We start from the raw sequence: 26,744 nt of genomic DNA, 5'->3' as shown, positions 1-26,744 counted from the left end.
ATAATCAACCTTTGTGTTCACCTGGAGCGTGGTGACTGGAGCGGAACCAGATTCAAGGTTACCCGCTTGGACGTGGTGTTGTTGGCTCGCAAGGGGCTTAATAAATTGTATCGACGGCTGTATGTCCCGGGCTAACTAGGGGTTGTGGATAGTACATCCCATTCACGCAGCAGAATGGAACTAACAGCCAAACCTTGGCAATAAGAACCCGGGCAATGCCTCCGGTATGCTTCCCGGTCGATTTCAGGCGCACTTTGCCCCTCGTGTCAGGGTACTATCTGAACCCTTATATCACTGTAGGCAAATAGTTTCTGGATCTTCCTTAACAGGGTTCGCGGCCATGTACTATCGGCCATGCGATGAATGAAGTAACTGGCATACAGCTACCGCTCACGTCGTAATAATCGGCCTGAAGCGAGCCCTTGGCTTCCATGTAGTTAGACAACTGACGTCACTCCCGAAGCGGAACTCTGTTATTAAAATACCGAAGACAGGAAAACATAGCCGTCCTCAAGAGCTTCAGCAGACTAGTGGCCTGGTTATAAGCCTATTTCCAGGTTTTCTTCTGGTCACTCTCGATATGAGGGTTACAATTACGGACCCATTCGCTGGAACGAGTAGAAAGTCGTCGTCCTTGGGTTCATTGGATGGGCCGCTTAAATTTGCCTCAGCTAGTTTGGATCTATCAGGAAAACATTGTCTTTCTACATAGCGTAATTTTGGCGTTCCCCTATATGCTAAATGTATACACTTTACGGCTTCCTGTATCCACACTCGGCCAAACCCTCCTCCAGCGACTTCAGGGCGTGATCCACGTCAGTCCGGTTGGGATCAAGCTATAACCATGTCAGTAATGTGTATCTGAAAAGCCACAAACGGCGAAAAACACAGGGAAGAAACTCACCAAGCTGACGCCCATGTGCCCGAACCGGATGTACTTAGTCGCAATCTCCTTATGAATGCCGCCCGCAAATACCACGCCCTTCTTGGCAAGGATGGGCAGCAGCTCGGCGCCCTTGACCCCGTCAGGGAGGTAGATGGCCGTCATACCGTGTGCTTGCTCGTCGGGGTTACCCGCAACCTGCTTCAGGCCAAGGTCTGTCACGGCCTTCTTGATCCTGTCGGAGCCGGCCTTGTGGGCGGCGAATCGTTCCGAGACCGGCTTGGTCAGGATCTGGTTGAGCGCGGTGTGAAGCGCATGGATGAGCTGCGGAGACGGGGTGGCAAAATAGGAGGGTTTCTTGGCTTCGTAGTTTTGCATAACTGGGGCTGTTAGCATCGTGATGCCAGTGTAGTCATGGGTTCGGCAGACGTACTTGGTGTCCAGTTCTTCATGGATGCAAAGTAAGCAGCTGGAGGGGTCTTGCGGTTCTGGACAGCCTTCAGGGCGCGGCCACTGAACATGGAGATGGACAAGCCCGCCGGGCAGCCAATGGCCTTCTGGCTGGCAGTGACAACACCGTCCAGACCCCAGCCATCAAAGTCGATCTCCTCGCACGCCACACTGCATACGCCGTCGACGATGATGAGAGTGTCGGGAGAGACCTTGTGGACGAGGGCGGACAGGTTCTTCAGCTCGCTCAAAACACCAGTGGAGGTATCGACGTGGGTGACGGTAATAGCCTTGTACTTCTTCTCGGATAGCGCTTTCTCGATCTCGGGAAGTTGGGGCTTGGTGCCGACCGTGGCCTTGAGCTCGGTCACGTTGGCGCCGTAGACGCGCAGGCAGTCGGCGAAGCCGTCGCTAAAGTAGCCGGTGCCGAGCACCAGTACGTCCTCGTTGGGTTCGATCAGGTTGGCGGCAACAAGATCCCAGCCGAGCGTGCCGGAGCCAGAAATGACGAACGGTTGCGAGGACGGATCGGTGGTCTGGAAGAGCTTCCGTAGGAGAGTGAGGGTCTCGCCGAAGGTAGCAACGAAGCCGGGACCGACATGGCTCTCGCTATCGTTCAAGGTCGATTGTTAGGTCTGAGGCTATTACAAGTCTAAGCTTGTTCGGGTTGACACACCTAAAGTGGCTCATCGACTGCAGCACCGCATCGTCGAACTCGATAGGACCTGGGATTAGGAGCGTGGGGTGCGCAGCTTGGGACGACATCTTCGGAGCTTCGGTCGAGAGGCTGCGTGACTGGATCTTGGGCAGCAGGGAGGTGTCGATGGTGTCTGGGAGGCGCTCGACAGTGAAGGGCGTGTTGATCGGGTACACAGGGCCGAGATGTCGGGAGATGAGAGAGAGCCGGGCGGGGGGGGTATTATCGGGCGGGTTTTGGCGGGGCATCGAAGCCGCCGGGCGTCTCAATCGTCTGAACACCGGGCGCAAGCGGGCGACCTCGGGTATGAGCAGCATGGAAGTCCAGGAGCTCCCCACTGTGCGTGTAAGCTCCGATCTGGTACGTCACCTAGTGTACGTATCGTTTGTAGCTTGACACTCTAACGGTGGCGTTCCCCCTGTAGATTGTTTTTGATCTCAATTGCTGCTAGACACCCTTGGTGTCGATTTATGTTGATGTGTTGAAACTACTCGCACAGAATACGGATAGAGCCCCGAGGTTTCGAAATAGCCTTTCGGACCGGGCGCACCGAGTGTTTAATAAGCGACCGGTACCGGGATTTTGGAGAAGAGAGAAAACCCACTGCTCCCGTCCTTCGCTCCGTATTGAACTCGACCCCAGTCTGCGGTCACGCAGAGTCGGATTGACTTGGACCACGCGTTTTGAATTATCACCGTAGCACGGTCAATTTACGTTCAATGTCTGCGCGGTGTCTGCGCTGCTAGCATCGCTAAGATGTAATCTTTGACATATTTCACAATGCATTCGGCTTTCTTTCCTCTTGAAGGCCGGACCCGCCCGGCTGGTGCAGCGTGCCGCTTCCCGTGTCGGCCTCGAGCGGGGAGAAAGTCTACGGTGGTCAGAGCGGCAATGCGGGTGACCCTGGAAAAGTAACATGGAAATCGATTTCCTGGCCCCGAAACCACGCAGTGTTTGCACAATTGGTCACTGTAGCTTTCATTTTAGATACGTTATTAGTTGAAAATCTTATATCAAATCCGTAGCCCATCGTATTGTCTATCTGTCGGGTTATCCATCACGTAAAACTTGAGAGCAACTGGCGCTTTCGCCTGGACAAGTCGCTGCAAAACGCCGCCGCAGGAGCCCCCCCCGGTGCTGGCTCGGAAAGGCGAGAAGAAAGGTGCTGTTCCGTCACCGTGGGCAGGGGCAGCTGTCGTCCGGCCTAAAACCGCCACAGCAGATCCGAATAGCGGAGGCACACCGGAATAACCTTTGGGGAGCGAAGGGACTTGGTGAGGGGTATCGTGGAACTCGGTGTTTACTGTTGTGGGACGTAACATAAGATGACTCCAGATGCCGATGTATGTCCGAGATCTTGCCTCATGCCGAGACCCAACAGCGTAGCTTTAACAAGGAGCAATATGACAAGTGAGATTCCGCCCGAAAACCAAATTCTCAAGGGACTTGAAACAAGGGGAAAGCCATGGGATACAAAAGGGGTGAAGAAACATAGGTAGAGAATTGGATATATCTAACCCTAACCCTAATTACCCTTGCGCCAGCTAAACTTGGGCGGAAAGCTGAGCTCCAACGGAACCGCGTCGTCGTGATCCCCAACTCGAGACACATCAAGGTGAAGACCACTCCGCCCGAGACTCGGGTTCCAAGCATTCGTTGCATATTTCCGCATTCTAATCCAAATTGAACTACCGTCATCCATTCGCGATCGCTTTCCATTCAGCCCCCGCGGCCAATTTACCCCTCCCAGTTCAGCGTCCCCCCTCAACGGAACGGAACCTTTCATTGAACTTCCACATCCTCCTACGGCGCTTCCACAATGGCGTTTCTAATTCTCGTAATTGGCGACCTGCATATACCCGACCGTGCCCTCGATATCCCCCCAAAGGTTTGTACCTGCTGCTGCTGCTGCTGCTACTGCTGCACTCCGTCCCCATCCGCCTACTAGCATCCAACTAACAGGCCCCTCCCCCACCCTACAGTTCAAAAAGCTCCTCTCCCCCGGCAAGATCGGCCAAACCCTCTGCCTCGGCAACCTGACAGACCGCGCGACGTACGAATACCTCCGCAGCATCTCCCCTGACCTCAAAATGGTGCGCGGCCGCACCGACGTCGAAGCGGCCGCGCTCCCACTCACACAGGTCGTCACTCACGGCGCCGTGCGCGTCGGGTTTCTCGAGGGGTTCACACTAGTCAGCGATGAGCCGGATGTGCTGCTGGCGGAAGCGCACCGGCTGGATGTGGACGTGCTGTGCTGGAGTGGTGGGACACATCGGTTTGAGTGCTTTGAGTATATGGATAAGTTCTTCGTCAACCCTGGAAGTGCGACGGGGGCGTTCACGACGGATTGGGTGGCAGGTGGAAGCTCAGGGGAGGTGAAGGGGGATGCGGAGGAGGTGGTACCCAGCTTTTGTCTGATGGATGTGAGTACGCGGCTGGTTTTTGGGGGTGGTGTGTGTCATGGGTAAGGTTGAAGGAATGGTGCTAACGGTCTGGAACAGGTACAAGGGATCTCGCTGACGCTCTACGTCTACCAATTGAGGAAAGGAGAGAACGGATCAGAGAATGTGGCGGTCGAGAAGGTCACCTATACCAAGCCGGTCGAGCCGACGGGAGCGCCATAAACGGACAAACAAGGCCGAGGATAACGGCGGGAACTGGGGATCAAAGTGGGCGATAATACCGCCGAGGGCTTGAGAGACATTCAGGTGGCGCTAAGTGACCGTCGGTGGCGCAGAGGAAGGATGACTTCCCTTTAGAAACACCGGTCCGGTACTGCGGACTTCGGAGATCCGACCATTTAAACCTGGCGGAATAGACGTGTGGTGGGGTTGTTTGTATTGGGTGTACCTCTGGGAGTTTTTTACGAGGGCCAGTATAGGCCACGAGGAAGCGGGATTTTTCTTCGTGTTTAAAGCCAGCAACACATCTCGAATCCACTGTATCACCCAGATGGCCATAGACAGATCGGCCTCGAGCCGCAAAGAAAGCCTGATTATCAAGAATACAAAGGGATAATGGTACTATTGTATTCCCTATCCAGTTTGAGTTTGAGGGAGACAATCTGAGCAAAGCTACTTGCGTGACCTCTATCGGACAGATGCTACCGAACTCCTCCACCCACCCTCCTTGATCAGCCCGCTCCCTGTTCCCCAGCCAGAACCAACAACACAAAAGAGAGAATGAGAAAACGCCAGACGCTGTGCCATGCCGCTGTCGTTACGGTAATAACAGAAATCAGAAAATAGAGTGTCCATCAATCACAATAAGAAGGAAGAACGCCAATGCCCAATGCCTCACAGCATCATACTTCTGCGTCTCGAAATCCTCCCGCCGACACTTCCACTCGATCCGTCCCCTTCTGTCGTCGACGTCGAAGCACTACTAATGTCCGCGTCCGCCGCAACGATCACCGAATCCGCATCCTCCAAGTTTTCCAGCATGGAGCTCTTCTTAGGCGCCAGCATCGATGCCCGCTTCCTTCCACCTCGCCCATCGGACCGCGACGTTGTAGTTGATGGTGGTGGGGGTAGTTTGGGATTTTTGATTGTGGAGTTGTCGTCTTCATCGTCATCGCTGTCGAATGTTTCACGGAGTGCTGCAGCAGCGACCATGGAGGATTTTCGTGTCGGTCTTAAGCGGGATGCGGAGCTCGATGGAGGGGGAGCGCTTGGTTCGGTCGTGGTGCTGGCGGTGCTTTTGGAAGCAGACTGCCTAGAGAGAGCAGGAGACGAAGCGGTAAAATCGTAGATATCCGTTTCCTCGGTCGAGGCAGCGGATGGGACTTGGTTGGTCGCCGTGTTTGTTTTACTGCTACTGCCCTTATGCCGCTTGTGGTCTGACGGCGCAGACTCTTGTGCGACAGAGGCAGTGGTTGGGTTCGGTTCGCTTGCAAGAGATGTCGATAAAGATTCGCGGCTAGCAGCTACGGCGGAAGGCCTTTTCCGTCTCTCTAGAACTACCGTGCTAGGGAAAGTGTCTGAGAGAGCATCCTTTTGAGCTAGGGGACTTAGAGGAGCGGGGTGGGTTTCTGCGGGTCGCTCGTTCACCGTTGTGATCTTGTTGCTACTGCTGCTAGTCGGCTCGAGCTTGATTTTGGTGGTGGAGGTTGGGGCGGAATGTTGGTCATCCGGCTTCAACGATGCGCGGTGAGCGTACTTGCCCTCACCAGCAACGGCGTCGAAAAGCTCTTTGGTAGGCCGCCGCATCTTGTCTCGCAAGTTCGGTTCCGCATAGCTGACAGCAGCCCTAGCGCGGCGGCTTGGTCGGATCGTCTCGCCAGTGGAGGAGATATCGGCCGGCGGCGGAGTGTCGTGGGGCACCTCGGTCTGGGCTTGCCGATGGGGGGTGGTCGGGGAACTTGGCGTCGCTGATGGTAAGGAGGTCGCCGATTCCAGAAGGGCCTGGTCCGTTGGAATCACGATTTCAACCGGTTTCCTTGGGGCATGGACTTCATCCTTCATGATCACATCATTGACCTCCAACGCTCGCCCTTTCTTCACTTCCTTCACTTCCTTCACCGCTGGTTTTGAAGTCTTCCGTGGAGAGGACACGTCCTCGTTGGTGCTCTTCGCAGCAAGTGGCGTCCTCTTCCCAGAGAGCGGTGCCTTGCCAGTCTTCTTCTCCGGCTTCACGTTTGCCAATTCGGCGAGGGTCCGTTTCTTGTGGCCGCCACGAGTTGGGAATGGCTTTTCCGTAAGCACGCTGTTCTCCTGACTAGCCAATGGCGTGGTGCTCTGAGATGTCCCGTTCTCATCGCCATATTTCCGCTTCGCACCCGTTTTGACCGGCTGCAGAGTTGGCTCTGACACTGGTTTCCTGGGAGATGGTGTGTTCTTTGTTGGGCTTGTGGGCTTGACAATGTGCTCCTCGGCTTCCTTCTCAAGTTCGGGGCTCCTAGACGGCTGCCTTACATAGCTGAGCTTCGGCGGGGATAGTATCGTGGCCGGCCGCCTTGTAGTTTCGGGCGCGAATTCTTCATCCCTAGCTGGCGAATGTTTGACGGGTTCGTCTTTGACAAAGTGCGCAATGGGGGGCGGCCCTAGGTCAGAGGAATCATTGGTATCGTCCGCCGCGGCACAAAGTGCCATAATTTCCTCCGTGCTGTTGATAATTAGCAAACGTCGAATCAGTATAATTGTAGAGAGACGCACTTCATAGTTGCTCGTGGGTAGCTCTTGTTCTCGTAGATAGGAGGTAATCTACCCTCCATCTCGGCCAAAGTGTCCGAGTCAATTGACGTAGTCCGCCGTCCCCTAAATTGTGGGCTTCTTGCCATGCTCTGGCACGATCGGGACGTCGTACGGTCACCCAAAGAACGTCTCTTGGCTGGCGGCTCTGAACCTAGATCCGCTAACAATGCAGCGAACCCCGACAACTGCTCCTCGAGCTTAGCCTTTACTTCAAGTGCATGGTCAGCTATCCTTCGCGCGCTGTTATCCTCCACCTGTTTTTCGAGTCGCAGAATTTGGCCACGAAGATCGAGGTTCTCGGAAAGCAATCGGCCGCAGTCGTTCTCGAGTCGTCGTATCTTTTGTGATTGGTCCGAGTTGATTTTCGCGATGTCGCGGTTCTGGCGTAGAAATTTCCTACGCACTATATCAAACCCGTCAGCAAACCGTGATTGTCGGTGGGTGAAGGTCCCAAACACGCACATATTTCGAGATGACTCTCCACGGGAACGGGTGCTTCGTTGAGACGCGCCATCGCTCATGATGGTAGGAAAAATAAACGGCGCGGGTCGGCTTGTTCGCGATTGGAGGGCGAGCGTAACGGTTGGGGGTGATGAGGGTGATGGCAGGGGGGGACGCAGTGCTGGTGAATGGGGTTTTTCGCGACGTCAACGAGAACAGGTAAAGAGTCAAGTCCGCAGTTGGACAATTTTCGTGTCGCCGTGGTGGGCAATGTTGACATTGCTTCCGGATTGAGCCTAGCGCGTTTGTACAGAACTTTGGGCCAGCCCATGTTTACAACCTGGAAGCCGAGGAATCTGCCCCACCTCGACCAGCCAGTGGTCAAGGCACCGCCAACCCTTGCGCCCATGTCTGCAAGTCATTCTTACCCCTCTCGATAGGCCTCGCCCAGCTACCTCATTCATGTCCCGGGTCATTTTATCTTGTTCAATTTTTACGCCAACATGTCAGGGTTCCCATCAAGGCCGCTGGCCTCTCACATGCGGCAGCCGTCGCTTTCCGCAAACTCCGGGGGCCAGTCACCCGCTTTAGTTGCTCGAGTTAACGAAAAGAAAGCTGAGTTAGAGAACCTGAAAGAGTTACGCGATCTCAGCGCGGCGGCTGCAACGCAGATGGAAGCTTTAGAGCAGAAGCTCGCTACTCTTTCAGATGGAACGGAGGGTGTGTGGCGTCAATAAATGTTGCTTATAGTAGTTAAAACTAATCGGGCTTCCCTCAGCTATCGCCTTGGTGTTGAGCAATTGGCATAACGTGCTGAGAGCTATCAATATGGCATCAGGTGTGTTATCATCCTTTTCTACCGTCTTTGTAGAGCTATGCTAAATGACACCAGCCAAACTCCCAAAACCAACTGTACCAGTCGAAGACCCTGACCGGGCGCCTCTTCCGCAAACATTGGTTCGCATCCCAACGGAACACGCTCCTGCTCTTCAAGCGCACGCGGAAGGCGCAGCCGAGGAGGAGTCCGGGTGAATCGCACTTGCGTTTCCAGAGCATCTCAACTCAACTGACGTGGCCCTTCACACGTCTTTGGCAACATCCTGATACCAAGATATAACAAAGCGGAAGCTCTATTACTGGACACGAAAATCGGAGCCGCCCTTTTATGGCAGCTGCTTAAGTAAGACGCCGATAATTTTTGCAGTCCTGCGAGGGGTGACATCCCTCAGTGTAGAGGTGCGGGGGAGGGGAAACAGGTCGAACTCTCGCGCCGCGTCGCCAGGGTTGTCGCACCTCGCAAATTGCCTGCCTAACCGCTTTTGGACGACATCGCAAGAGAAGTGGCGACGGAGGCAGAGGACTTGCCCATGATCAATTCGAGTTCGGTGGAGAAGCTCGAAAACAGCAGGAGCTTGAAGGGAACCGGTTCGGTCGTTCTATCAATTCTTCTCCCGATAAGCCGTGGAGGGTGGAACGGCAATTGCGCGGTTGCCAGGGAAGTTACATCGTTGCAGACAAGGCAATGCCTTCTTGAGCCGTGACGCGGGAAAGTAAACAATGCAACCCTCTTACATACAGTAGTCCCCCGCAACGCGCTCTTTGTGTTGCCAAATATTCTCAAGCACCCTCTCTCTCTCTCTCCCGCACACAACAATTGCGTTCCTGCTTCAGAACGGTGCTCCTCATTGCTAGGTTGCGAGCATCATTGATCGTCGTCGCGCCCGAGCTTTTTTTTTCCCGATCAGATATCCCCAGATTTCTCAAGCCGTCAAGCCTGAGGATCAAACACCCCTCCTTCAGGGCGCTAGCCAATCGCGTCGGCTTGTTGTGAAATTGCACTTGGAAACCTACCCCTTGTCTCCCGCATTCTTGGGCACATCGGCGACTCGAGACCCTTGGCCCGGAATCAGGCTTATTTCGGGGGGTTCCGTTTGCGACGATATTAAAGAGAGCCATGGCGACCATTTCGCGCCCCCGGCAATACGCCGAACCCGACATTCACAACGACCTCTGCCAGAAGGAAAACGCCAACAGCATCCCTTACGGCGTCGCAAGCTCGGCTTTGGGCGAACTCCCGTTGAACAGCATCCACAACGTTGGTGATCGCAAAACCAGCGTCGAGTCTCTGGCGCATCGGTTGGATGGTTTCCACCTCAACAACCCTGACAAGGAGAACGCGCTGCGTCCGTCCACGGGAACTGGTTTCCAGGTTCTTGCCGACACGCTAAACACGAAAGAGTCCACCCAGAAGGCTTGCTCTGCCGCCACTAACACCATCACGTCGAACTCCGAAGGTATGTCAATGTGTTCCTGAAGTCCGTTTCGATTTAGACACCCAACTTGCGTTGACATGCCCAAAGAATTTGAGAACAACAACGCCCTTGCCGTGGCCAGCCAGCAACTTCCGGGCACCAAGGCGCAACTGTTGAAGCATCAGGAAGGTCAGTTTGATTGGCTGCTCTCGATTCCCATCCAAGCTGGCGCCAACGGGGACAGACCGCGCAGCGGTTCTCATGGCGATGCGGAGCTGTCCCAGGGCGAAAAGATGGTGCACTTTGGATGCAACCTGGTTGAACGTAGATCGGCATCGGATACCGGCGCAATGGGAGACGGCAAACCTACTAACATGTATACTTTATTAGCCACCCGTGTCAAGGCCGAAGAGGAGTTCATGATGGATGTGGCACCCGTGTTTGCGGAGATGGAGCTCGCCGTTGCGGCCGAGCGGCTGCGGCTCAGTGAAGCAGCTTCCATGACGGAACGCCAATATGGCACCCTGGACGTCCCTAAGAGCCCGGGGCTGATGGTGGAGATCAACGACCTCGGTTCCGATATTGGTGAGGAACGATCCCGGCCAGTGTCGCGCATCGAAGACTCCGTCGAGGCCCTCGACAGATTAGAGGAGGAGATTGAAGCTTTGAGCCAGATCGCTCACCTCGGCAAGGTGCTCTCTCCTGAGGCTGGCTCACGGAAGCTCGACGTCGCTAGCCCGAGCACGACGCCACTGAAGCGGGCGACTTCTGTCCGAACCCCGCACTCAGCTCGCAGCGGCAGCCGGCCCCTCGAGCGTAGCGCCTCCGTGCGCCAGTCTTCGTCCGTTAGGGAGGGCGAGAAGACGTCTACCTCAGCGCGGAAGGTTGCGCGGCCCGCCAGCCTTCTCCCGCCGAAGCCGCTCGCCAAGTCCGACAAGGCTCCGACAATGTCAACATTCCAACTTCCGGGTGAGGCTGTGGCTCGCCGACTGAAGGAACAACGTGAGCAGCGCCGGTCGCAGCATATATCCGAGGAGGAGGCGGCCGCCATCGCGGCGGCCTACTCGCCAGCCAAGCCGCACTTCAAGTCTACCAAAGCACCCACTCGCCCGACGTTTGAGCTTCCCGGTGAAGCAATTTCGCGCCGCAAGCGCGAGGAACACCAGGCCAAGCTCCGCGCCCAGGAGGAGGAGGAGCGCAAGCGCCGCGAGTTCAAAGCCCGCCCCATCCGCTCTAGTGTTACGCCCGGCACATTCCCCCGCGAGACCCTTGCCAGTCTAGCACGCCAAAAGACTCGGTCAACGGAGGGTTCTACTGATTCAGGATCTACAGCGGTAACGCCCACGCTCAGGAAACGTCAGTCCATTATGGGCTCCGCCTCGTCGGCCACGTCAGCCACTGCCAACACCAACCTCACCCCGACCACCACGCCTGGCCGAGGCCGCCACCCAACCGCCGAGCAGCCGGCTACGCGTGGGACGTCGTCGTCATCGACGGCGGCTGCTAGTGTCCACTCGCGCGGTAGCACCCATTCTAGTACTCGCCTAAGTGCGGATGAGGCGGCACAGCAGCGAGTGAGGGGCAAGGAGGTGTTCGCCCGCGATAACTCGTACACGGCGGAGAGAGAAAGGGAGAAGCGCGAACGGGAGAGGGCGGCTAGGGAGGCGAGAGAAAAGGCCGCGGAGCGCAGCCGGGAGTTGAGTCGGCTGTGGGCAGAGAAGCAAAGGGTCAAAATGGCAAGAGAGAGAATGGGGAAGGGGCAAACTGGGAGTGCCTGAGCATGCCCACCCTTCTTGCTCCAGGAGGGATGAGGACGGTGATCCGGTGTGGTATGAGGATGACCATGGGGTGGAGGAAAGGAAGGGTTCGTGAAATTGAAGCGGAGGAAGAGTGGGGCGATCAGCCGTTTATTGTTATGGCGGCGAATAACGAACAGCAGGAACATGCATGCATCGCGATGGTGGGTTTGGGCGTTATTTCGTTTATGTCAGGCTTGCACTGGCCCTTCACCCCTTGGGCCATTTGGCATTTTGCACAGCAACATCTTTTGGGCGGATTTTATTTGCGCATCGCCAGATACCCAGGTACCCGTATATGGCTGGCGTCGTCTCCAGCTTTCTTGACCCAACATTCAACGGGTTTTAACATTCGGGAGGTCTCGTCGGGTTGGGACCCTTGATGGATGGGAAGTCTGAACTGCGGTTCGTGGTTTGTGTAGCTTTAGTCTTGTTATTTATCTTGTTAAGGACTAGGGGGCTGGAAAACAATGGAATTACACAATTTTCGTGCCAGTCACTTATCGGCATTGCTGTTGTCTCGCCTTGACGTGATAGGGGCTTACATGATGGGATATAATTTCCCCCTATCCCAACTCTACGCCGGACCCTGTGATTCTTTTGCCACGCATAGAAACTTTGGTGGGTATCCGTACCGTGGCCTGGAATTGATTGTAGTTTAAGTTACTTAGGCCCGCCGTTCAAGTCAACCCATGTACAGGCCAATATCGCTCGACCGTCACTCCCCAAGCATATTAAACAGACGACCGGCCTTTCTCCCCCACAGGGTCAGCGGCATATGCAGATGGCCCGGCAGCCACGAGAACATGCTCCGAGGACATCGCACCATAGAGTTAAGAAGCTGAACATACAAAATCGACACCTGGAAGAGGAGGGAGAAGAAGAAGACAGTCAAAAAGGTCCAACCAGTGGTGATCCTTTCCCAATAGAAGCAAATGGCCGTTTCGGTATCATGTCGCGATTCTCGGACCCCACTTAATTCAACGAAGGTATAATTTGTTCGGCCATCGATCCGGATCCCAACCCAACCCACGAGTACACGGGGTAATAAAAACATGAAAGTCCGTTGACCGCCAATTCTCTTGGCTGTAAACTAGGTAGGAACATAATTTGAGCTCCAACAGGGATCTATGGGAGGAAACTACCTACCTAGGTATCTACCTAAGTAGTCTCAGGGCCGGGGCATCGGTGGCAACCCGGGATCGCGGGCGCTTGCATGACGCAAGCTACGGTCACAACAATTGCCGATTCTCCGACAAGCGCAGGGACAAGCTAGAGGTGAAACCTAGGTATTTTGCAGACCATTTACAAAAACACTCGATTTCAGAACAAGGGATCGGGCAATTCGGAGTTTTGCCGGACCCCTAGCAACATTCCTCCCTGTCGCGTATAGGCGGCCAAACTCCGTTATCTCCGCCAACTTACAAGTTCATGAACTTCATATCCGTTGTCGCCGACAAAGCAATAACCTTGGAGTTTTCGAGTTCAAACTTTAAATACGATTGAAGGGAAGCAAGAGATGGGTAAATCTGGCCCGGTGGCCTCTCTAGTTATCTCATGGGCACAATCAGCTCCCACTGTTCGACCAACATAGCCATCCTTAAAACCTGCCATCCTGCGAACCTCTGAAGCGCCTTTTTCTTGGCCTTGCAAGCATCTCTCGTCGCCATGGGATTCCTTTGGAGCCAACTATTTGTCACCTTGCCTTATCCCACCGGTAGTTACACTGGCCAAACCATCATTATCACTGGCGGCAATGCAGGTCTCGGCAAAGAAGCGGCCCGGCATTACGCTCGCCTCGGCGCTGCCAAGATCATCCTCGCAGTGCGCAGCATTGGCAAGGGCCTTTCCGCCAAGGAGGATATCGAAACCACCACCAAGTGTGCTTCCGGCACCATAGACGTCTGGCAGCTCGACATGGCCAGCTACGCGAGCGTCAAAGCATTCGCCGCCCGCGTGACCTCCGACCTTGACCGCGTCGATATCTTCCACGCCAACGCTGGTGTCGCGCGCATGCACTACCACCGCGCAGAGCAAGACGAAGAAAGCATCACCGTCAATGTCGTCTCCACTTTCCTTCTCCTATCTCTCGTCCTCCCCAAACTCAAAGCCACCGCGGCGGAGTTCCAAACCCGCCCAACCTTCGCCATCACCTCCTCCGGAGCGCACCTCCACACCCAGTTCCCGCAGCAGCACGCGGCTGAGGGGGAAATCTTCAATACCGTCAGCAGCCCGGAGAACTTCAAAACCAATCTCCGAGATCAGTACCCCATCTCAAAGCTCTTCGAAATCTACGCCGTACGTGCTATCAGCGAGCGTGCCCCAGCCGACCAGTTCCCCGTCACCATCAACTGCTTCACCCCGGGGCTCTGCTACTCCGAGCTGGACCGCGACGGCCCTACCCTCACGTTTAAAATCATGAAGTTTTTCCTGGCACGTTCCACCGAGGCCGGGAGCCGGACGCTGCTTGATGCCGGTGCCAAGGGTGTCGAGTCACATGGCACGTATATCGCGGACTGTCAGATTGCTGAGCCGTCTACGGTGGTGACGAGCGAGGCGGGGAAGACGGCGCAGGAGAGAGTGTGGGGCGAGTTGGTGAGGAAATTGGAGAGGATTGAGGCTGGTTGTACGAGGAATTTCTCGTAGGGGGGTGTCTGGGGTTGTCGAAGTGTCTGTCTGCCTAGGTATCGAATGGTGTCTGGTATGAATATCTGGGCTCGGAGAATGTTGGCGGTTTATCCATGTAGGGGAAGGCGCAAGTGGGACGGCTTGTACGATGTGACGCTATCTCTTTTTTCTCTTTTGGTCTTTTTTGTTTCTTTTGAAGGAAGGTACGCCCGAGGGGCGGGCGACGGGTAGAAGTAATTATTGAGGCAGATCTAGAGGGGTAGAACTCTGGTAGATTAGGAATGCACTGACTCGAGCACACCTGGGATAGAGTGTGCCGTGATGTCTCTAATAACCACCGAATGATAATGCTTTACTTCAATAAACTAGGTACCTGGTGTTTTGTGGTGTTGTGTCACTCGCTTAATGCCCCATTGTTCAGAAGCTGACAAATCGACTTTAACCCTCAAACTCTTCAACTTGTAAATAAACATCGGCTCTAATTCGCAATGCTTTCAACACTGAGCTTTTTTACCATTTCGATCAGTCTGTAGTTTGAGACACCATTCGTGCATCCAAGCCGGGAATCCGAGGAATCCGAGTTGTTAAAGGGTTCGGAACCAAGCCCAAAAACGAACACCTAATACCACGGACGTCCACGACGGATATAAATATCAAATCAAAGTCGTGTTCTTTACTCTATGCTGCATTCGCCGACTATATCAAGTTTAAATGAAAAGAATATCAAAGAAACAACAGAATAACGCCACAATGTCGTTCGGAACGATTTACACGCACAACGCAAGTTCCCCCTTCCCAACTTACGAATTAATTACCCCTGAATCGTGCACAGAAAGCCAGACCACAACTAACATGCTCCCTAGCCCACCCCTCGGACAACCGCCATCTTGGCCATCGCAAAACTCCACGGTCTTCAGCTAGACGTGGTTTTTGCTGACAAACAAGACACAGAAAACTACGCCAAGCTTCTTGAAATCAACCCCCTTGGCCAAGTGCCGACATTCGTGGGCGCTGACGGCTTCGTGTTAACCGAGTGCATTCCCATTACCCTGTACCGTAGGACCCCCCTAATTGTGTCACACTCTAGACACTACATTCGCCTCTGCACAAGAACCTAGGTTAACGAACGGTGAAACCCAAAGTCGCCTCTCAAAGCAAAACCACCACCCTCCTCGGCGCCACTCGCCACGACGAATTCCTCATCCTCAAATGGATGTCCCTCCTCAACTCCAACACGCTCCCCGCTGCCGCCGGGGTGATTTTGCCACTTACCGGCGTCCCACTTGCCGTGCGCAAGAATGTCCAAGACTGCCTGCGCGCATTTTACAAGGATTGTCGGCTCCTTGAGGACCACTTGAGTTCTTCCGACGCGACGTCTGCCGGGGCCGGTGCGAGGAAGTACTTTGTGGGGGAGCAGCTGACGGTGGCGGACTTGTTTGCCGCGGGGGTTGTTCAGTTTGTGGCGACGGTGTTTCACCGGGTGTTGAAGGCTGAGTATCCTCGGCTGTGGGAGTGGTTTTGTCGGGTGTATGAGACACCGGTGTTTAGGGAGGTAGCGGGAGAGTTGGTGTTGTTGGATCTGCCAGTCCCTGAACTGGAGTAGGGGAGTTCGGTGTTGTTGAGGCTTAGGGCCGTGCTCGGAAATCATAGAACGTTACCGTAATTCTCAACTTTCTCGGCGCGAATATTTCCGGAAGAACTACTTCACCAATAGTGGGAGGTTGAGTGTTTTGGAGTTCGCGAGGTAATCATCCTTTAACACTAAACTGGAGTGACACAATATGATTTGAAGAACTTAGACGTTTGCCATATATAACCCTAAGGGTTAGGTATGTAAGTGGTTGTAAGGGGGAGTGTCCGAAAGACAGGAGGTCTATTCAGAGGCCTGGCTCTTGACAATTCAGACAACAACTCAGTCGCAGGAAGAAGGCATAGGGGCACAGCCAGGGGCTTTCCATTGCAGCAGGACTCCGAGAAAGTCGAGCTAAAAGGACCGATAAGTGGCACGAAATCTGAATCTACACAAATATCTCCTGATCATCCGAGTCATCCTCCAGATCGTCATTTGCCATCAGTGCTGTTCTCTCCCTGATCAAGCGCGTCCCGCTGAAGCTTTTCGGTGACAGTCACGTCGTCGACGTCGTAAAGCCACCTTGTCAACATCGAGGTGGCATTGTTTGATACGAGAAGGGGGTGGGACTTGGTGGAACCACAGTTGATGTGTGATTTCTCGGGGACTCTAGTGTTTTTAGGGAGTCGTCAGTATCCGGGTATACAGCTGGAGTGACAAGAAAGGGGAAGCAATAATAATACCCACCGTGTCGTGGTTCCGGTAGAAGATCGAGGAGCTTGGACTTCTGTGGAGCCGATGGAGGGAGGCGACTTGGTGGACATATTCGTCAGATATAGCTGAGAGCACTGGGAATAAAGATTGTGGTGGAACTGGGCCTGTAGGTTTGGTATGTATGGATATTGCTCACACAGAAAAAGGTGTTGCGAAATACGAGGGCGTAAGAGGTTAACAGCACCGACTTATATATACCTAATTTTGAGCAGCCAGCAATGCCGGCTTCCTACTCAATCATTACTCCTTTCCATAACTGTCGAACTCCTGTCCAGTGTCAAATTTCCTCCACGCCAAGGCCCAGGGTGTTGTATTTTTGTTCTGGGAGGAATCGAGGTACGTACCGACAGAAGTTCGCTAGGCTGCTCCGGTCTCCGAGGTACGTACCGTATGTATAAGCTTCTGTCTACACCAAGGTACCACGGTGTTCTTGACTCTTGGCGGAATCGAGGTACGTACCGTACAAGCGTGACATTTCGATACTTGAGCCGGCCGCTCCATGTGCATCGATGTAGAACTTCTCACAACACCATGTCGTCGCCACCGAGCAATTAGCGCGCAATCGCTGTATAATTTTGTTGTGCGTCACACGCTTTCGCCCATTCGGTGCCTTGCCCTGATTATGTTCGACTCTCATCTTCTTGCCAATCTCTTAATTAAGTCCTGTCCACCAGAAAACGATTGTTCCAGCCAGCTTCTTTGGACTGCGCGTCACCATTTGCTACATCTCTGCTGGGTCTTCCTCCACGGACAGGGTGCTGTGTCGAAGTCTGAGACGGAAAGATGCAGGCCAAGAAAGGCTGACAAACTTGCCCCTGGTTTGCGACAAAAGTTCGGCTCTTTCGGGCGCCAGTGTGAACGGTAAACCGATTATACTGATTGTGTAGCTGTGCAGGGGGGCAGACAGAAGTACGACCAAAGTTCGGCCTCTTTCGGGCGCCAGTGTGAACGGTAAACCAATCATACTGATTGTGAGGCTGCAGGGGGGCAGACAAAAGTACGACCAAAGTTCACCGAATGGAAAGTGGGGTGCGGCTTGCGGCCACTGAGACTCTCTGACTCGGTGGCTGAGTTCAAGGTTGCCTTTGCTGCATAAGACGTTCGTGGTCCGCGTGAAATGCCCGAGGGAGGGTGGTCAAAATGAAGCCTTCACGCATCCTGTTTGCCTTCTTGTCCACATCCTGTTTGCCTTCTTGTCCACATCATTTCGGCATTACCTCACCAACAATCTTCACTCCAACATTAGACCATAGACATGCCCCCAGACACGGCCGGGGAGGACACTCCGCTTGATTGGGGTAAGCATGAGGGCGAAATCATGGACCTGTTGGTGGGCGGCAACGGCAGAACGCTGAAGCAGGTGATGGAACATATGAGGACAAAATACAATTTTAATCCAAGGTACGCCCCATTATGAAGCTACCTGGGTTACTGGGTAGTTGAGCGGCGCCGGATATCACCAGCCACTGATTAATGGGTCTCCACAGTGAGAGTCAATACAAGCGTCACTTCAGCAGTCTCAAGAAGAATGTGACAGGTGAAGAGTGGCTGTATATTGAGCAGCAATGTGAACGTCGCGACGCACTTGGAAAGCAAACGAAGGTCTATCTTGATCACCGGCAGTTGTCATCAGAGCGTGTAGCTCTCGCTCGTCGTCGCATACGGAGGAGGAAACTGAAACATCGAATTTCGCAGCCGATTTCAAACAGTGAGTGATCGAGCACACCATTTGAGCCTATGCGATCGCTTACAGACCCAAAGTGCAACAGCACAATCAGTATGCATCGAGGTTCACCTTCCGAACACCATCGCCGGTAACTGTCGGCGGTCAGATTCAGATCCCCGGCCCAGCTCAAGGCCATAGGCAAGGAGAAAATTTAGCAGAGCACAATGTCAACTTGCGGATGCCCTCCCGATTGACTCACCAAGCTGGGGTAACTCCAAGTCCTCATTTAGCTCCGATGTCCAGTCAAGCACTCAAAAGTCCTACGACAGCATGTGTACAGCGAACATTTGAAGATCGACCATCCAGCGTGTCGGTGAGACGTGAAACATCCTTTGATTTACCTGGAGCCACCAACACAGAGCCCATACGCGGATTCTTCGAGTTTAATCATGTGGACATGGCGGTTGAGTCTGTCCCAGGTGTTGAAGCTGGTATGTACGAGCCTGACAAGAGTTGGAGTTGTGTACCTAGTTAACTGAGGAACGAAGGACCAGTTACCTCTATGGGTTTACACACTGGTAACTACTCACAGGTTGAAACCACGGCAGTGTCCGGGGTTATCAACCACTGGGAAAGAAGCCACAGGCATCTCGGCTCTGCCTCAATCAGAGCAGGTCCATCCTTACCCGATGACCGTGTCGAATCTAACTTTGACTCGCTCGACACCCGGTTGGGTTGTGGCCTACTGAAGAATCTGCCTTTCTTCGAGCTTCTTTTCACCATAGAGCAGCCTGGTACAGATCCCCCAACCATTGTCCATCCAAATATTGTGTTGCTAATCACAGCCTGCATAGGTTATGATCTGAAGAGACATCTTCCACCAAGTAGAATCACCCCATCTTCGCCAGCTACGTCCGCTAGCTTCCGAGCGGTGGCACGGAAATTGCTCTCTAAGCCCCTTGACCCTCTAACAGAACTTCAGTCAGTAGCCAGTGTTGCTGAAATCTCCTCCCAGCTTCAGCAACTGGTTCCGGAACGACATGAGGGAGATCTCCTGCAACAACTGGGATGGATTCTGGATTCCTCCCTGCCAGTTTCCGAAACACTCCCGTCACTTTTTGCCCTGGCCGCTTTCTTCGCATCCAACAACCTCCTGCATAGCAGTCGAATAGACGCCTTTCTCAAATGGATCGTCGACCATGAATACACAGATTTACTGGAAGGATTCATGAAGATCCAGACTCCTACGATTCACTCTTTCGCTAAGGTCGTCGCGGAGTCGGCTATTCGAATCAAGAATTTCCAGGTGCTCGAAGCACTCCACAAGTACGGCGTCAAACTCGATACCATGCTGTACGAGATAGCCTCCATCGGTGCCGCTAGCCTCACTCGACGAATTCTATCCAACGCAGACCCGGTGCGCTTGAGAAACACGGAGTTGGGAGCGAAGCTCCTTAACTCTTTTGTTTCCGATCAACAGTATGATCTCGCGCGATCCCTTTTAACGGTCGGGGTCTCTGTGGATGCGTCCTCCAACACCTGGAACCAGTATCCTGAAACTGCGCTCTACGAAGCGGTGGTGAGAAAGGACATTGCAGGGGTCAAGTTTCTTCTCGAGGCGGGCGCGTCCGTGAACTTGTACTATCGTCTCATGAGGCATACCACCTCTTTCTTCGGATCGCCTCACACTGTACTCGGACGCGCTGTCGATCTAGGACATGAAGAAATGGTTGTTCTCCTTCTGGAGTACGAAGCCGACATGTTCTTGGAGTTTGGCACGATGCCTCTGCTGAAATGGGCTGCATTGCATTGCCGGAGCATGTTTGAGATCTTGAAGGAAAAGGCGGAGCCGGGATCGATAGGGCCCTTGCTTGGGGATGTGGTGGACGCCGCGAACCATGGCAGTCATGCTCTTGCAGTCTACATCACTGATAGACAGGAAGGAGCGACGCCATGCCTCCTGGAGGAAGCTCTCGAGGAATGCATCCTTGGCAACCACTTGATGGCGGCAACCGCACTGCTCGAACATGGGGTTAATCCAAACGGCCCAACCCGCTGGGCTCGCCCACTCGCGATGGCCTTGGACATATACCGAATCGACCATGGGTTTGTTGAGCTACTTCTCGAATATGACGCAGATGTTACATATCCCGGCCTCCTTGAGAAACTTGCTGGGATCGGAAGACCAGACCTTTTGAAGAGGGTTCTCACGCACCCGGTTGATTTGAAGGAAAGAATGAAAGCGCTGGTTGCTGCATGTTCTGGAACTATTGCCTCAGTAGCCACGATCCTAGATTCTGGTGTGGACATCAACACGCCCTTGCTGCGTCAGAAGAACCCACTTCAAACAGCTGCCAGTCAGGGAGATCTGAACTTAGTTCTATTTCTAATCCAGAGAGGATCAAACGTCAACGCGCCAGCTGATCCATACGATGGGCGAACCGCGTTACAAGAAGCACTCCAGACCAGAAATCCCGTCGACTTGGCCAAGATGTTGCTGCATCATGGGGCTGATGCCTCCGCCCCCCCCGCAATGTTAGGTGGCTTGACGGCCCTCGAGGCGTTTTGCCACAATACCAACGCTGCGGGCAGTCCAGAATTTTGCGAAACTCTTTTGGCCGCCGGTGCTACCGTCAACCGCCCTTGCGGCAAGCCAAGCTCGGTACTTCACGGAGTTATCAAGAGAGGATGGCACGAAGTCTTAAGGCACTTCCTTGAGCCACCACACAACGGAATCATCGATTACATGTGGTGCGAACCGGTATCAGATATTATTGATTACCCGTCGCCATACACACCGACCCAACTAGCAGCCTCTCTTGGGGACCTGACAGCGCTAAAAATCCTCTTGGACCACGGAGCCGATGTCAACGAAGCCCCGGCACGCCGGCTTGGGCGTACTGCTTTCCAAGCGGCTTCGTTGCTGCCGCCCGGAGCAGCAAAGACCGCGGTCATCGAATTTCTTCTCGAGCGCAACGCCAACACCAACGCGAATGCGGCGTTTCGACGTGGGATCACAGCACTTCGAGGTGCTGCCATAGCGGGAGATTTCATGCTTGCCAAACTGTTGATAACCCGCGGCGCGAAAGTCAACGCAATACCTGAGCCCACGCACGGCCTGACCACAATCGAGGCGGCGGCTAAACATGGCCGCCTGGATATGGTCCAACTGCTGCTCAATGCTGGGGCGGTAGGCGACGTCAGGCGGGGGCGGCGGGGCTTCAAACCCGCAATCCAGTTGGCAGAGAAAAACGGCCACTATGCCGTGGCCAAGCTTTTGAAGATGCAAGATGGAACAGGCTCACAATAGGTAGTTGCGGTGGTCGGGCGCCGAGTTTGATACAGTTCCATGTCTTTCTTGAGTTAGGTGACTAAGATCTTCAACAGGGAGAATTCTTCCAGGATCGCTAATTGTTTAGTATTTTTCCATTTCTGAAAGCACCCAGTCTCACTACAGGCAACTATTGTCCAACAGAGGCTGTAGGATGCCTTTCGTGAAGTGCTGATGCGAGCATCGGCTCAACATCGAACACAGTAGTCGGTGTGCTGTCAGCGGTCGCCGGTTGCCATGGCACTTCCATCTCGCCCGTGACACGCAACAACTTGTAAATTGGAAACCATTGACGAGCTGAAGAGCCGGAACGCTACAGACGACAAGCGCCGGTTAGTTTGGCCACTGCAATTCCGCCTCGACCATCAACTTCCTGGGCTTCCCCCTGCCAAGAGCTGCTAGAAGCCCAGCAGACAAGCCATCACGACTGGGATCTCGCAGAGCTCGCGTGATGTTGGGGGGCTGAGTTTTCAGGTGCACTGAAGACATACTAGTCCTTGGTATTTGGTTTTTTTTTTTTTTTCTTTTCTTTTTTTGGGGGAGGGGGGGGGGTGGGGGCGGTAGTGGTTGTGATTAAACAAACATCGGCCAGGGGTCCATAGAGTGGAAATAAATTACATACCTAACATTACATATTCAGCGGATTCATTTGGCGTTGCCGACCCCGGTAATTAATCGCTGGCGTATGCACGTAGTTACATCATTCGTATCGTAACCCAACGCGAGACTCCACGAGAGCAACTTACCGAACCCAACATCATGATGCGGTACGCGGTACATCCGCCATTCAGTTAGAGTCCTTCCCTCAATTGTTCGGATTTTTGTTTCTGGAATTTCCACCCTTCAAAGGTTACACACGGAGCAGAACCCCTAACCACAGCCAATGGCTTATCTGCCTCGCGATGAGCCCTCATGCACGTGCAGGCGCAGCAAACGCATTTTGGTGGCCAGCCCAGCTGGCCCAGCTGAGCCTCATCGCCCCCTCAACCTCATTGGACTCGACAATTCCATTCTTCCCGGCTTCACCGCCGTTACATTTCTAACAAGCAGCCCGCTCTAATGAAGACGGCTCCTCCGACACTGAAAGACTCGACGGCGTAACAGGATAGCGCAGGATCACGATCTATTCGATGCACTAAAGAGTGGAAATGGCGACCCGGGTCAACGAGAAGGGTTTCACGGTGCTGTATGAAGCTCCGCAGGCAGCGGTCGAGTATGTCTTGTGTCACCGCTCAGTTATGCCTCTGATGTCGAGTGTTCTAGCGCGTGCAACAATCCAACAGCCAACTGACGCCTCTTAGTCTCGTGTTTGTCCATGGATTTACTGGGCACCCCAAGGACACTTGGACGCTCAAGCTCAAAAAGCAACGCAAGAATTCGGCAAAGCGGCATGGCGAAGACGATGAGGTCGGAGATGGAGCGAGGCCTTCCAAGAGGTTGAGAATGCCATCTTTCGGCCGACGCCCATCAACCCTCCACTCCACAGTGGCATCGGCCCCAGCATCCCCAGGTTCCAGCCGCACACCGACGGTGGACGGCACAAATGGCAGAGCCCAAGCCGGATCTGAAGGGCAACGACCGAAAGAGGTCTACTGGCCGGCAGACCTCGCTTGCCAGACAATCCCCAACTCCCGGATCCTGACTTACGGGTACGACACCAATGTTCGGCACTGGTTCCAGGGCCCAGTGAGCAAGAAAACGATTTATGACCATGCTTGGGACATGCTCTACTCCCTCGAGGCTTTTCGAAGAGACCCAAACGAGGAACGCCGACCCATAGTTTTCATCGCCCACAGTCTTGGTGGTATCGTAGTAAAGGAAGCCCTTCGGAGCGCCCAAGCGTGTCAGCCATTGAAGCCTCATATCTACGGTATACTCAAAGCCACGTCATCAATCATCTTCTTCGGCACTCCGCACGGTGGGGCAGATCCCCGAAACGTCTTCCACCATATCCTTGCTGCTTCATATCAGGCGTGCGGCGGTCAAGTCAACCCGCAGATCGTCAATGCGCTCATGCCGGATTCCGAACGCCTAAAAGAACTGAGAGAAGAGTTTCCGGTCATATGTCAAGCACAAGGCTGGGCGCTTTATTCATTTCAAGAGGAATACGGCGTCAAGGCCCTCTTCGGAACCACTGTGGTGAAGGACCAGTCTTCTTGTCTTAACATTCCCACCCTCGAGACACGCCAGTTCATTTCAAGCGATCACATGGACATGTGCCGCTTCCACGGGCTCCAAGACCCCGAATACATCAAGGTTGCGGCCGCCATGGCGCGCATTATGGAGACGATTGAAGCGAGATCCCAAGCTACACCTGCTACAGACTCGGAACGCATCAATCGCGGACTCCCTGTCGTCGAAAACGAACACCTTCCTCCGGGACAAGAAACTCGATACAAGGGCTGGAGGGCCGCCGAGTCCATCACCCAGGAGACCAAGTCGGCGCTTATCGAGCAGCTTTACTTCACCAAAATCGATGAGCGCTTGACAAATCTCACGACCGCCCAGGGAAAGACCTGCCGCTGGTTTCTTAGCAAGCCAGAATACACATCCTGGCGCAATCCCGCCAACCAGCCCGACAACGGTGGCTTCCTCTGGATTAGGGGCAACCCTGGCACTGGGAAGTCTATCTTGATGAAGCTCCTCTTCGAAGATGTGAAGTCAAAAATAAAGCACGATCCTTCACAAATTGTTCTCTCTTTCTTTTTCCTCGCACGGGGTGAGCTCGACGAGAAGTCGACTCCGGGGTTGTACCGCTCTCTTCTTCACCAGCTATTTCAGATGGCACCAGACCTGAAAGACAGTCTGGAGTGGATGACGGCCGATGGCGCGAGGGGGATCCAAACTAATGGCTGGAATGAAGAGGCGCTGAAACGGACGCTCCACCATGCCATTCTTAAGCTTGGGAGTCGGCGGTTGACCATATTTGTTGATGCCCTGGACGAATGCGACGACAACCAAGCGAAAGAGATGGTTTTCTTTTTTGAGGAGCTCTGTGATTCGGCGCAGGATTCGCAGGTTCGGCTAGGTAACTGGGTATTCTAGAATTCCGCAACGAAAGTAGTCTTGCTGACCCGGCCATTTTCTATAGATATCTGCTTTTCGAGCCGGCACTATCCGCTTATCACTATCAAGAAGGGCACCGAGTTGACGCTGGAAGACGAAGTCGGGCACAAGGAGGACATTCAATCCTACATCAAGGCAAAACTCAGACTGAAAAACACCAAAGCCGCCCAAACGCTCCAAGCCGAAATCCTCGAGAAATCCTCACTGATTTTTCTCTGGGTCGCCCTCGTTGTCGACATCCTCAACTCGGAGTACCCGGGCAAGCCCATTGAAAAGATGCGCCAGCGTCTTAAGGAAATTCCCCCGAAGTTGGCCGACCTGTTCGAGATGATTCTCACCCGAGACGAGGAAGATCCGAAGCTGCTGAAGATCTGCCTGCAATGGATCCTCTTTGCGACCCGTCCCCTGAAACCTCAGGAGCTCTACTTCGCCGTCCAGTTTGGCCTCAAGGAAGGGCCCTGTTCCGGACGGTGGGACCCAGAAACTGTGGACTTGGATGAGATGAAGGCTTTTGTAAGACACTCCTCCAAGGGCCTGGCAGGGGTCACGCGGGGCAAATCGTCCGAGGTCCAGTTTATCCATGAGTCGGTCCGTGACTTCTTGCTGGGAAAATCCGGAGCCAGTCAGTGGTCCGGGGCTATTTTCAGTGGCAACTTCGAGGGGCAGAGCCACGAAGTGTTGAGGGATTGTTGTTTGGCCCAGCTCGAAACAGATATGGATCTTGAGCTATCGGGGAGTCATCCTTCGGAAGAGAGTTTTGAAGTTGCACAAACACAGCTTCGCGCGGACCTTCCCTTGAGGTTCCCGCTTCTCGAATATTCCCTGCGCAACATCCTCCAGCATGCCAACAGTGCCCAGCGACATGGGGTAGGGCAGCGGGCATTCCTCGACAGATTTCCTCTCCAGAAGTGGGCAACTGTCCACGACGTCCTCGAGAAGCACGCCGTCCGGCAGTATTCGCGATCAGTAAACCTCCGTTACATCCTGGCACAGAAGAACTTAGCCGAGCTCATCAAAATACAGCCTCAAAAGCAGTCATGTTTCGATGTTGTAGCCGGGGTACGCTATGGGCCGCCAATTTTTGCTGCGCTAGCCACCGGGAGTACCGAAGCTGTTTGGGCGCTGCTAGAAGCCGAAGTGGAAGCCCAGCCAGTTGAGTCTCAGGGCCGCCTTCGGGAACATTGCAAGCTGGGCTTCCAAAGCCGAAAGCAACTCGGAAATCTTGGCGGCCTCAGCTTCGTATTCGCGAAGACGAAGGGGGTGATCGGTCACCTCGCAGAGCACGGCCACGAGCTCCTCGATGTCCCCTGGCTAGACCTATTATGTCGCATTGATCCCTTCTTCGAGCGCCGAACGGCGCTATTGTGCGCAGTCCGCGGCGGCCACACAGCCGCTGTGGAGACACTGTTTCGGATGGGTGCCGAGATCGATCACGTAGATAGGAATGGCCAGACGCCGCTGTTATTGGCTGCCCGGAATGGTCACGACGCTATGGTCAAGCTACTGCTTGACACAGGCAAAGTTGATATCGATTCGAGAGATAATATTGGCCAGATACCGCTGTTCTGGGCTGCCCAGAATGGTCACGACGCCTTGGTTAAGCTACTGCTTGACACAGGCAAAGTTGATATCGATTCGAGAGATAAGAATGGCCAGACACCGCTGTTCTGGGCTGCCCGGAATGGTCACGATGCTGTGGTCAAGCTACTGCTTGATATGGGCAAAGTTGATATCGATTGGAGAGATAATGGCGGCCGGACACCGCTGTCCTGGGCTGTCCAGAATGGTCACGACGCTATGGCCAAGCTACTGCTTAACACAGGCAAAGTTGATATCGATTCGAGAGATAATGGCGGCCGGACACCGCTGTCCTGGGCTGCCCAGAATGGTCACGACGCTGTGGTCAAGCTACTGCTTGATACAGGCAAAGTTGATATCGATTCGAGAGATAATGGCGGCCGGACACCGCTGTCCTGGGCTGTCCAGAATGGTCACGAC

General features: G+C 54.0%; 10 protein-coding genes across 10 annotated transcripts; 7 read left to right on the top strand and 3 right to left on the bottom strand.

Annotated features, from left to right (window-relative positions):
• Nucleotides 1-752: 752 nt before the first annotated feature.
• C8A04DRAFT_15971 (pyridoxal phosphate-dependent transferase) lies at nt 753-2,278 on the bottom strand (the record flags this gene model as incomplete). Its single annotated transcript, XM_062778685.1, has 4 exons — nt 753-836; nt 905-1,263; nt 1,317-1,942; nt 2,010-2,278. 4 exons carry the CDS (start codon nt 2,276-2,278, stop codon nt 753-755), a joined length of 1,338 nt encoding a protein of 445 aa, XP_062632697.1.
• Nucleotides 2,279-3,849: 1,571 nt separating this feature from the next.
• C8A04DRAFT_15958 (Metallo-dependent phosphatase-like protein) lies at nt 3,850-4,654 on the top strand (the record flags this gene model as incomplete). Its single annotated transcript, XM_062778679.1, has 3 exons — nt 3,850-3,918; nt 4,013-4,453; nt 4,532-4,654. The coding sequence occupies 3 exons, from the start codon at nt 3,850-3,852 to the stop codon at nt 4,652-4,654; spliced, it is 633 nt and encodes a 210-aa protein (XP_062632696.1).
• Nucleotides 4,655-5,326: 672 nt separating this feature from the next.
• C8A04DRAFT_15970 (uncharacterized protein) lies at nt 5,327-7,736 on the bottom strand (the record flags this gene model as incomplete). The annotated part of the gene is made up of 3 exons (XM_062778684.1): nt 5,327-7,133; nt 7,184-7,625; nt 7,685-7,736. 3 exons carry the CDS (start codon nt 7,734-7,736, stop codon nt 5,327-5,329), a joined length of 2,301 nt encoding a protein of 766 aa, XP_062632695.1.
• A 430-nt stretch (nt 7,737-8,166) lies between these two features.
• On the top strand, nt 8,167-8,695 carry C8A04DRAFT_40814 (DASH complex subunit DAD2; the record flags this gene model as incomplete). The annotated part of the gene is made up of 3 exons (XM_062785071.1): nt 8,167-8,383; nt 8,442-8,501; nt 8,556-8,695. The coding sequence occupies 3 exons, from the start codon at nt 8,167-8,169 to the stop codon at nt 8,693-8,695; spliced, it is 417 nt and encodes a 138-aa protein (XP_062632694.1).
• Nucleotides 8,696-9,617: 922 nt separating this feature from the next.
• C8A04DRAFT_15959 (uncharacterized protein) lies at nt 9,618-11,693 on the top strand (the record flags this gene model as incomplete). Its single annotated transcript, XM_062778680.1, has 2 exons — nt 9,618-9,943; nt 10,160-11,693. 2 exons carry the CDS (start codon nt 9,618-9,620, stop codon nt 11,691-11,693), a joined length of 1,860 nt encoding a protein of 619 aa, XP_062632693.1.
• Nucleotides 11,694-13,379: 1,686 nt separating this feature from the next.
• C8A04DRAFT_15968 (putative short-chain dehydrogenase) lies at nt 13,380-14,357 on the top strand (the record flags this gene model as incomplete). The annotated part of the gene is made up of 1 exon (XM_062778683.1): nt 13,380-14,357. One exon carries the CDS (start codon nt 13,380-13,382, stop codon nt 14,355-14,357), a length of 978 nt encoding a protein of 325 aa, XP_062632692.1.
• A 732-nt stretch (nt 14,358-15,089) lies between these two features.
• Nucleotides 15,090-15,942, top strand: C8A04DRAFT_33200 (glutathione S-transferase; the record flags this gene model as incomplete). The annotated part of the gene is made up of 3 exons (XM_062782370.1): nt 15,090-15,119; nt 15,203-15,395; nt 15,482-15,942. 3 exons carry the CDS (start codon nt 15,090-15,092, stop codon nt 15,940-15,942), a joined length of 684 nt encoding a protein of 227 aa, XP_062632691.1.
• A 458-nt stretch (nt 15,943-16,400) lies between these two features.
• C8A04DRAFT_33199 (uncharacterized protein) lies at nt 16,401-16,733 on the bottom strand (the record flags this gene model as incomplete). The annotated part of the gene is made up of 2 exons (XM_062782369.1): nt 16,401-16,578; nt 16,657-16,733. The coding sequence occupies 2 exons, from the start codon at nt 16,731-16,733 to the stop codon at nt 16,401-16,403; spliced, it is 255 nt and encodes an 84-aa protein (XP_062632690.1).
• Nucleotides 16,734-17,938: 1,205 nt separating this feature from the next.
• Nucleotides 17,939-21,659, top strand: C8A04DRAFT_33198 (ankyrin repeat-containing domain protein; the record flags this gene model as incomplete). The annotated part of the gene is made up of 3 exons (XM_062782368.1): nt 17,939-18,084; nt 18,171-18,250; nt 19,339-21,659. The coding sequence occupies 3 exons, from the start codon at nt 17,939-17,941 to the stop codon at nt 21,657-21,659; spliced, it is 2,547 nt and encodes an 848-aa protein (XP_062632689.1).
• Nucleotides 21,660-22,828: 1,169 nt separating this feature from the next.
• Nucleotides 22,829-26,736, top strand: C8A04DRAFT_33197 (uncharacterized protein; the record flags this gene model as incomplete). The annotated part of the gene is made up of 3 exons (XM_062782367.1): nt 22,829-22,893; nt 22,982-24,708; nt 24,772-26,736. Coding segments are annotated over 3 exons (3,757 nt in total), but the record flags the coding sequence as incomplete, so codon positions are not given.
• Between the last annotated feature and the right edge of the window lie 8 nt (nt 26,737-26,744).

The sequence above is a fragment of the Dichotomopilus funicola genome (assembly GCF_033296635.1).
Source record: "Dichotomopilus funicola strain CBS 141.50 unplaced genomic scaffold C8A04scaffold_117, whole genome shotgun sequence".
Taxonomy (NCBI): domain Eukaryota; kingdom Fungi; phylum Ascomycota; class Sordariomycetes; order Sordariales; family Chaetomiaceae; genus Dichotomopilus; species Dichotomopilus funicola.
Note: the sequence above shows the minus strand (reverse complement) of the source record. Positions and strands in the feature narration are given on the sequence as shown.